The sequence below is a fragment of the Nanorana parkeri genome, unplaced genomic scaffold, assembly GCF_000935625.1.
Source record: "Nanorana parkeri isolate BGI_ZX_2015 unplaced genomic scaffold, ASM93562v1 scaffold4, whole genome shotgun sequence".
Classification (NCBI taxonomy): domain Eukaryota; kingdom Metazoa; phylum Chordata; class Amphibia; order Anura; family Dicroglossidae; genus Nanorana; species Nanorana parkeri.
The window spans coordinates 2,574,429-2,584,764 of record NW_017306272.1 but is presented as its reverse complement, the minus strand read 5'-3'; the positions used below and the strand labels follow the sequence as shown (position 1 = coordinate 2,584,764).

The following is a 10,336-nucleotide window of genomic DNA, read 5'->3' as shown; positions in this document are numbered from 1 at the left end:
AAAATTTTCAGTAATTTTTCCTAATTATAATAAAAAATAAAACCCCCAGTGGTGATTAAATACCACCAAAATAAAGCTCTATCTGTCCCCAAAAAATGGTGTAAAATTCATTTCAGTACAGCGTTGCATGAAGGAATAAACGTCAGTCAAAGTATCGCAGCGCTGAATACTGAAAAATGGCCTGGCCAGGAAGGGGGGTCTAAACACCTGGTCTTGAAGTGGTTAAAGGAGAACTATGAGGCGAGTGAAAATTACTCCTCATAGTTCGAGCCGACGTGTGACAATGAAACTGTCTCACGTCGGCTCAAAAGATCGGGGAGTGAACGCATACTGTCGCTCACTTCTCAATCATGCCCCTGCAGAGAGCCGTGGCTGTCACTCACCGCTCCACACCAGGGATTTCCCCCCCCCCCCCCCTCCCAGATCCTCTAGCACTGACTGGCAGAACGGAAGGGGGCGGGTACAGCAGGCTCTGATTGACCGTCAATCACACAGCTGGGTGGATCGACAGTAATGTCGGGATCCGTCCCGGCTGCGGCAGTCTCATGTCCTCCCGTGACCCTTAGGAGAACTATGGGGTAAAAAACTGACCCCCATAGTTCTCCTTTAATGACTGTGGTCTCTATGTCCATATTCATCGATTGTGACTCTCCCAATATATGACAAGCACTCAAAATTAATGAATACGTTATACATTTTCTCTAAAGAATGCAAAACCCAAGATCAAAAAACAAAAACCAGTTACCTTTCCCTTCTTTTCCATAAGCCAGAGAAGGAGGTATGATCAGCTTCCGTTTCTCCCCCACACACATATCTTTGAGGCCTTTATCCCATCCTTTGATACCTTCTTTAATGCCAAGTGTAAACCATACAGGCTGGTTATTATCTGCATAACTAAAAGACATCAGATCGCCATGAGAAATGACAAGAAGAATTAAACTGAAGGATTTGATTTTAAAACTATGATTTTACTCAAAAGTAATACTTAGAAGAAAAAGATCTCTACAGTAAATCAAATCGAGTTTTGGTAAATACAGTATATGTGAGAACATGGTACCTATCAATTACATGGAAGGGCCCATTAACACCAAAATTGGACCAAAACAGGTCAGAGGGCTGTTGTGTTGCAATTTCAACCTCTGCTGACTTTTTTCTGTTTCTTTTTTTTGCCAATCTTTATTTTATTTAACATGTCCTGAACGGACAAACTTCTATGTATTTTCTTTTTAACTTGTGTTCCCTTCACATCTATTTTTGACACATTGTGGTACAATGGAAAGAAGTAGAGCATGCTCAATTTTTTTTGTTCACCACACTGCAACGGTGTGAACTGGTCCCACTCACACCCATATATTTTTTGGGTTACCTTCCATCAGCAGCCATTGAAAATCAGATGCTCACAGCTTCAATGTGAACGGGGACTAAAGTCTTCATACCCCCAGCTCACTAACGTTGGGAGCAAACCAAGAACACTGGACACAGGCAATATATGGTATCAGACTAGCCTAAGGATTTTGGAATAACAGACTCCATGAAGACTTTGGGATTGCCAGGGATCAGTGGTAAAGTAAAGCAGCAGAACTCTGCTGAGAAACCATTTACTGAGAATAAAAAGGGGAAAAAAAGACCAGAGTATTTGCAAGCTTGTCACAAGCACAAACCAGTTGGGGGTGCAGGGTTCAGCAAAAAAAACTGCTAAGCTTACAAACTGCCTTATAACCCCCTAAAGTGTAACTTCCCTGAAGGGAGAGACCATAAACCCTGACATGTTGGATATTATTTTTTTTTAGTATTCAATTAAAGAACTTAGTGGATGCAAAGTTTGCAGGGGGACTCACGTTGAATGGAAGCGGGTTCCATTGCTCTCCAGGAAGCCCTCAAAGTGGACCAGCAGCATATCCCCATTCTTAGTCTTTCTGTTGCAGATAAAAGGCTTCTCCAAAACTTTAATTTCAACCTCAGGCTCGGGGATGAGGGCGGCACTGGCACAGGCCAGCAGAGCCGCGAGCACCATCACCAGCATCATCCCCTCAACCACTGACACCAACAACCCAGCAGACGTGGCACAGACCCTCTACGACTGCAACCAGCGAGCGAATCGATCGCTCCAGGGCCATTTAACGTTGCAGAACCCTATCCTATAGGCTGGAGTGGTGGGCGTGAACGTCGCTTCAACACTCCGCCTCACTGGTCAATGAGCGAACAACGCCTTCCAAGTTCTGGAATGCGATTGGCTGAGCACGTACACCCGGAAGAAGGATCGGGGAGCGGAGACTTCCTGCATAGGCGTTTGTTCTCTGCTGATTGAGACGTAAAGGGGCGTCCCGTGACGTCACCAGCTACTGCCGCTGCCTACAGAGCACGGCTGGTGGTTGCTATTCACGACGGAGATGCGTTGGTTGTAGTGTTGCCTGTCACTTCCTGTCCTAATACCAGTGGGATCGATGCCGGAGTGCGGGCCATGTGGAACTGAGCCGGTCACTGCCATCAGCATGGAAGGGATACTGTACAAATGGACCAATTATCTGAGCGGTGAGTGTTGAAGTCATTGCTGGATACCAGAGCAAGCAAGGCAGTGTTCAGGGTGGGGTTGTACACAGCTTGGTGATACTTACTTTTACTTACTGGTTTATATCCTTTTAAACATCATTGGACTTTAAAATCCCAACAGTGGAGGGATTTATAAAAACTGGAGCAGTTGCCCATGGCAACCAATCGGCTTCTCTGTTTCATTTTCAAAGATTAACTGAGCAAACTAAAGAGAGAAGCTGATTGGTTGCCAAAGGGAACTACTTCAGTTTTGATAAATTCCCCCTATTGTCTGTTCCGATTTCAGCATGTGCATTTTGAAATATATGATCTGTCCATTTTCTATGCGTTTTATTGTGTTGGGAGGCCCACAGAAGTAACGGCAGCACCTAAAAAACATGTATAACATGCATTTTCATGTGTTGCCAAACCTTGGTCAGTGGCTGTTAACCCTAACCAAAGTCTAAATTCCAACATGCATTAAAATGCACAAAGAGAGATGCATGTTGGCTCATGACAACGCACCTGCCCAATGCTACAAAAAAGTCCTCTATACACCCATAGATCTAAATGTTATTGAAATGAAATCCTTTCTGGTGTGTTCTGCGGCCAGCAGTCATCTTCTCAGTGGTACAACATACAAATGTGGAGGTGTTTTGTATACTGGAGGTGACCCCACTACTACCACCACCACCACCACCACCTTCCTAGAAATCATATTTCCAGTTTGTGTCACTGAAATGCAGCACTGAGACTGATCAGGTGGTAATAAGGAAGACAGACACCCCAATTGGACAGTCAGTATGAGTTATATTCCACTTTTTGTCAAAAAAAAGTTAATAAATGCACCCCTATTGAAAAAATTTGCATTTATTACTTTTTATGTATTGGAGCCTGCAGAGCATTGCAGCTGTGACCAGTGCAGACTATTGCTCCAGCCCAGGTCTATATGGAGGTACGGACCTCCTGTTACGGAGCTGGCGGAAGTATCAATGGACAAGAAGTGCAGAGACATCACCACACTTGTGATCCATTGAGATCTAGGAGTCCCTATGCCATTGGGGCAAGCGGGGCTTGTAGTTTTTCCATTCACGGACGATTTGAATGGATCTGTGAATGGATGATGCAGCTGTGTGGGTGGAGCCAAATTCCAAAATGCTGCAGGAAGAAGTGCCCTCGATTTCAGGTAAGTTAGGTGGGCAGGTTGAGAGTGGGGGGCTGTGGATGGTACCGTGTTCCATATAACACCCTAAATATAGGTGCAACATGAAACATGGTCTGAACGGTGGACTTAGACTTGAATGCAGGTGGAATAGTGGCTGCAGAGGGTGTAGCGTGGGACTTCTACTGGTGTCTTGCCTCTTATCTGTGTTCTGTTTTAACACAGCGTACACCACCCTGCTCTCTTGTTTTTAGTAGTGGGTGGAATTACATTGAAGCCATCTTGTTTACGTACATTGTTCACCTGTATACGCAAGTTTTTGAAGGACTGACAAAGGAGACTTTGCCCTGACATTGAAATCCATACACCCCGCCCCACAGCATCCAGAACTGCTCTTAAAAGCAATAATTACTTGATGGACTAATGTCTTTATTCAACCTCAAATACTATGTAACTATGTAATTACATTTTTGTAGAAACATATTCACATCATACGGACTATTTATAGAGTAAGTAGACAGACTGGTTCTACCTAGGCGGGGTGGGTGATCTAAACTATCCTCTTTCCTTGTGTTTGTGTTATTAGTAAATTGCTTGTGTGGCTCTGAGGTATTCTTGTGTTTCCATGAGGCCTGGTTCACACTGTATTACTTTAAAGTCAATGGAAGCTCTTCACACAATTACATTTTGTCCCACGGGCAAAATCGAGTGGTGCGCAAAAAGGCGCAGGAACAGTGGCGTAACTAGTGACCCCAGGGCCCCGATGCAAAAATCCATGAAGGCCCCTGCAGGAACTATTTTTGAGTGGTTATCGCACGTATTTGGTCCCATAGACATCTCTATGCATTGAAAACCGCGCAGTTATCAAGCAAATACAAATGCATGAAAACGCACAAAAACTGTAAACCAGGTCTGAAGACAAGTCCAACAGGAACCAAAACTGTACAATCGGGTCCCACCACCTGTCAGCACTGGAGGCCCTTTATGCCCTGATTCGGTTTAAGGTGCCCATACACCTGCCGATTATCGTACGATAATTGGCAGGTGTATGGAAGGCGTGCAACAGTTTCTACTGTACGGTCGCACGTCTTTTGTCTCCCGAGCAGGCTTGTAAAACCCGTCGAGAATCGTACGATTTTCGGCGGGTTAGTGGCGTTCTCGGGAGACGAAGGCCACACGGCATTTGAAAGTCGTGGGATGGTTGTAAAGTGTATGGCCAGCTTACAGTAATTGTGTGTACAATTAAGCTGGCCAGGTGACATTTAAAAAAAAAACAATACAGACTAATGATTTTAGGCCAATTTCTTTATGATTATGAAGAACTTTAAGACTGTTTTAGAACAATAAAACATTTAATCTATTCATGTTTTCAACCGCGATCGTGTGGGACCGCCCAGGCGGTATTGCGGCGGGAAACCGTGCGATCTGATTGGCGGCGAATGCAGTGCCATTAGAAAATAATGGCAGTGCCAACACGATCAGCGGTGGTGTGCGATTCCGTGACCGCCCAGCCTTCCGCTCTGTTTTGGTCGTGCTGCCAGTGGTTTCCTGCCTCAATACCGATTTGCCCGAGCGGTTGCACACATTCGCGGATGAAAACACTGCACGTTTAATCGCATGGAGATGATGGGGCAGCGGGACTGGTTTTCACTTTTTACATTTTTATTTACTTTCAAAAAAATTTTAATTTCCATTTATTTTAACTTTTATCGCCTTTTTAAGATTTTTATTTAGTTAAATTTTTAATTAGTTATTATTTTTTTTTTACTTTTTTCACTTAACTTTAATGCTATCACACAAGGGATAACAAACCCCTGTGTGATAGCATTTGGAGGTGACAGGTTCTCTTTATTGACCCTGTCACCTCCAACACTGGAGTTCTAGCACAGCACTGTGCTGGAACTCCTGTGAGTTCCTGTCACCGCTCCACGCCCCCCTGCTCTGTCACCGCTCCACGCCCCCCTGCTCTGTCACCGCTCCAAAAAAATGATAAAAATAGACATATAAAAAGAAATATGAAGGGTCGTTCTATTCAACCTAAATAGAAAATAAACTAAGAATGTACCCTTTTGCCTCCATTCGCTCAGAAGGAATGTTCACAGAAATTCGCAGGGTGAATGGCTCTGCAAATTGTTTTTAATTAGACCCCAAAGTATTTATAAATGTATTTATATTGCAATGTCTTGCTCACATCTCTGAAGGACGTTGGCTCGTTCACACCAACAGTCACGCCATTGATGTGTGCCGTGAAGGAAGCTGTGCTGTTGCGTTGTAATGACACACTGTACTGTTTATTTTTTTCAACTTTATTTAAATGTCACAAAATGACATCTCATTATCTATTCACTGCAGAGGGTTGCTGATAAACAAAGGGCATGTCCTACATTTTTGTAACTTTTTTTTTTCCAGCCCACACCCCTGCAGCGCAGCGGTGTGAACAGACCTCATGGAGCTAAAGGTACATTGCCTTGTCTATGCATTGGGACTGCATTGAGCAAGGCTGCCCAGTGCAGTCCTGCGCCTATGGTGTGAATGACCCATTACTGCCTGTTGCATTCAGGTTCTTGGTGGCATATTGCAGTTGTTGTTAATATCTGTACAATTTTATTTAGCTTTTTCTATTCAATCTGGTGTGTGTATATATTATATATTTATATACAATTCTCAGAGCCATTCTCAGCAAAAGTGCTTGTACATTCTTTCTTTGTCAATGGAGGCAAAAACAAATGTTATTAGCATATTTTCTTTCCAGACAGAATGTAATTTCAGGTAGACATTGCTTTATGGACACTAGATAGAGCTGAGGAGTAGTTATTTCTTATGCTGTGATATGAGGACAAGTCTAAACAATCCATTCATGTAGTATCAAATCAGACAGACCCTGGTACTAAATAGTTGATGGTGGATCTAAAGGAGATTGTGCATATAGTGTATGGCAGGGCTCAAAATTTCCACTCGCCCCCTCGCAATTTGCGAGTGAAAATTGTTCAGTCTCTGGTGGCCCCATAGTTTTGTCTTCTGCAGGGAATGGGGGAATTCATACTTTTGTTTGGAAAGTAAACATTGCGGTCCCTTGGCTTTTCTATGCTCCGTGTTCCAGCTCATGTTTTAGTAATTGCTGCGTGTGACTTTTTGTTTTGTTAGGTAATTATTTAATTAACAGTGAACAGTCTTCGTCCCCTTTCACACGGGCTGATCAGTAGGGAATCCTTGCACAGATCCCCTCCTGATTGGTACGGTACAGATTGGATATCACCGCTGTGACAACTATGTCCGTCCAGTTTTTTTTCCATCCATCTTGCGATGGAGGAGGAAACTGAAATGACCAGTCCTCATGTCGGTCTATGGGGAATCGGATGTAAACGGGCATCAGATGTCGATTTACATCAGATTACCCGCTGATCCGGCAAGATTAGGTCCACCGAAGCAGAACACTGTTCTGTTTGTTTTTCATGACTTGGCCGGAGTTGGGGGTAACCAGGTGTGAACAGACGCCCGTCCGTTTAGAGCCACCGCCCATAGACTGGCATTGGGCATCTGATCGGGTCTGCCTGATAAAAACTGACAGGCGGATTGTATCGGACTGCTCTTGTGAAAGGGGTCTTATTGTTTCTGACTTCTACCTTTTATTATGGTTACTTTTTAAGTTTCCTAAATGTGGGGAGGAGAATGGTTGGAAACTTTCCCAGGTTTTTATCATTGTTTCTATACTGGTGCCAGACAGGAAGCGGTGTGAAGTCTCAACAGGGACACAAATCAACAATAAAAAGGGTCTCTGTCCCCTTGGAAAGATATTGTTAAAGTATACGTCAAGGCACAATGAAAAAAATAAATGCAGTAATAATGTCCATCCATACTACTCGGATATACCCAGCCATAGACGCAGTTCCAGCAAATCAGGTCACAGTGTCCACCAAGACTACCCAGACACAACCAACCACAGAACCAATTCCAGCAAATCCGATCACAATGTTCCTCCAGACATACCCAGCCATTGAGATCTGATTTGCTGGAATTGGTTCAATGTTCATCCAGACTAACCAGGCATACCCAGCCATTGAACCAATTCCAACAAATTAAATCAGTGTCCATCCAGACTATCCAGACACACCCAACCATAGAACCAATTCCAGCTAATCAGATAATAATGTCCATCCATACTACTCAGATATACCCAGCTGTAGAAGATCAGATCACAGTGTCCACTAAGACTACCCAGACAATACCAACCACAGAACCAATTCCAGCAAATCCGATCACAATGTTCCTCCAGATTAGACTGGATCACTAACCCCCACTAAACAACACCATGACGAGACTTGAGCTATAAATAAAAGAAGAGAGGGTGGGTGGTAGCAGCTGTCCATAGTCCTCTTTAAATGGCTGACAGAGTGGGAGCACCAGGTAGCTGCGAGAGGGATTTGGAGAAACTACAAGTTCCATCAGCCACTGTGGCAGAGAAACTTGTAGTTTCAATATATTATATGTTTTGCCTGTTTTACCTGATGAAGGAGATCCTTTGTGACCCCGAAACGTTCGTTGTTTTTTACCACGATGCACGTCAGTAAATAGACGTATTTTGCAAATTTGGAGTGCCGGTGTCTCTGCTTTAGTGCTGTATCCCTGTCCCCCCAATTGTGCTTCTGCATTGTCATCTTGCCACACAGGCTTCCAATAGAGACAAGTAGCTGTATTAACACACCTTACACAGGCCACTGTTGTCACCATCAGGAAACCCAGTCTGAGAAATACCTTGCAGCACCACGGGAGTGCAAGGATATAGACAAGAAGTGCCTGCACAAGGGCTGCAGGAGATCAGCAGCACTTTAAAACAATACATGATAAAAGATAAAGAAATGAGTTAGAAACGTAGTGTCCTACAATTTTACCTGACACCTCTCTGATGTCTCTTGCTGGTTCAGTGTGAACATGGTGTGCTGTCCTTCTCCGCCCCTCAACTAATTTTGACAAAAACTTGGTAAGGAAAAGATGAAACATCTCAACCCTAAATGATAAGTTCATGTTTAAACAAAGTGCACCGGTTCTTTTCCCCCTCCTCTCCCCTGACCTAAAATTTCCCCTTGCCCAGATACATACTTGCCTCCATACCAGTGTCCTGCAATGTTAACATCCTTCACCGAAAATCTGCGCTGGCTGTGTCTGTGCATTGAAACCCATAGACTGTATCCCAATGCAGGAGATGATCCTATAGGAGCTTATGGAAATTCGTTCTACAGGCCAATCCAGCGCATAGAAGGTTCTCGGTGATGGACAGAAGCATTGTGGAAGGCTGCACCCATGGGATGGAGGCAAGTATACAACCATCCAATGGAAACCTACTATCTAGAATGTGACAGTGTGATATCTGATGGTTGATAAAGAACAAATGGTATGACTTACAGTTAGGAGGTAGCTGGTGTGTCAGAAGCTGGTGTGTCAATGATGGTAAGACAGTGACAGGTGCCTGGAGGGAGTCCAAGGAGGGATGAAAGATTGAACGACAACGGGTGTGAAAGCACTGTGGAGATCCCTAGCAGCACGCGTGCACGGCTGGCCGGGCCGCGGCGTCTTGGGAGAGAAAAAAAGCCGCAGGCGGCTGTGAACAACTGTGTTCGGTGCGTGCAGGCTGATGTCACGCAGCCAGATTCAGTCCTGGGTAGGGGAAGAAGTCATAAAGAATGGTCACCTGTACGGAGAAGAGGGCCCTCTGTACGGTGGCGGCTACGCGTTTCGAGGCACAGCCTCTTTGTCAAGCCTCAAAGTGTTCGGAAGCACGGGCTTCCGAACACTCCTGACCGCGTGACATCTGAACTTCCCACAATGTAACATCATCATTGCTTGCTAGAAGCAATGAATGATAGGATATGTAGTCTTGAGAAATCAAGCAGCAGGAAAAGAGCTGCAAAGCACGCTGGGAATCCAGGAAGTTGGTGAAAGCGATGGGCAGACAGAAGGCAGCACTCACTACATAAAAGGGGTTTTTAAAGTTAGCTTTGATTGCATTATATGTATTCATATTACAGTGCTGATGCTATAACAGGATAATACTGTATATGCTGGGACTTTAGAACTCTTTAAATTAGACATCTTTTTACATTTACAAATCTGCTTAATAATATCTGACAATTTACAGCAACAGATTGTTTTAAAAAAATGTTGCATATTTTACCATTTAAATAGCAATCCTTGATTGCGAATCCAGTGAGTTTGCCTTGGCTGTGATGATGTCATCAGTCTCCTGCAGGTAGGCGGAAGCATTTAGCCCCCATTCACACCTATGCGTATTGTAATATGCGCGTCTGTCGCGCGACCGTCACACGGTTTTTTTACCGCGATTCGCGGTAAAAAAGTCGCGCGATTCCAAAGGCTACTTGGCAGTATACAAATGGAAAACGCCCTACAAAACGGACCAATACGCAGCAAAAAACGCTCCGGGACCTTTTCATGCGTGGGCCGTTTTGTAGTGCGTTCGGGACGGGCGGAAATACGGACAGGTGGGAACGATACCATTGACTACAATGCTATTTATTTTTTTGACCGTTTTGTAGAGCGTTCATCGAGCGTAGGACGCGCTACAAAACGGTCAGGTGTGAATGGGGCCTTACTCAATCTCCTCTTCCAAGTGATCAGACTGCAACATTATAA

General features: G+C 44.3%; 2 protein-coding genes across 2 annotated transcripts in view; one reads left to right on the top strand and one right to left on the bottom strand.

Annotated features, from left to right (window-relative positions):
• Positions 1-2,085, bottom strand: part of FKBP14 (FK506 binding protein 14) — a 9,652-nt gene extending 7,567 nt beyond the window's left edge. The window contains exons 1-2 of the mRNA XM_018576051.1: positions 1,839-2,085; positions 746-894 (exon numbers count right to left, since the gene is read on the bottom strand). Coding sequence (XP_018431553.1) covers positions 746-894; positions 1,839-2,026 — 337 coding nt within the window. The 5' untranslated portion in view covers positions 2,027-2,085. The remainder of the gene's footprint in view (positions 1-745; positions 895-1,838) is intronic.
• A 162-nt stretch (positions 2,086-2,247) lies between these two features.
• Positions 2,248-10,336, top strand: part of PLEKHA8 (pleckstrin homology domain containing A8) — a 36,227-nt gene continuing 28,138 nt past the window's right edge. The window contains exon 1 of the mRNA XM_018576380.1: positions 2,248-2,532. Within this exon, the coding sequence (XP_018431882.1) occupies positions 2,445-2,532 (88 nt within the window). The 5' untranslated portion in view covers positions 2,248-2,444. The remainder of the gene's footprint in view (positions 2,533-10,336) is intronic.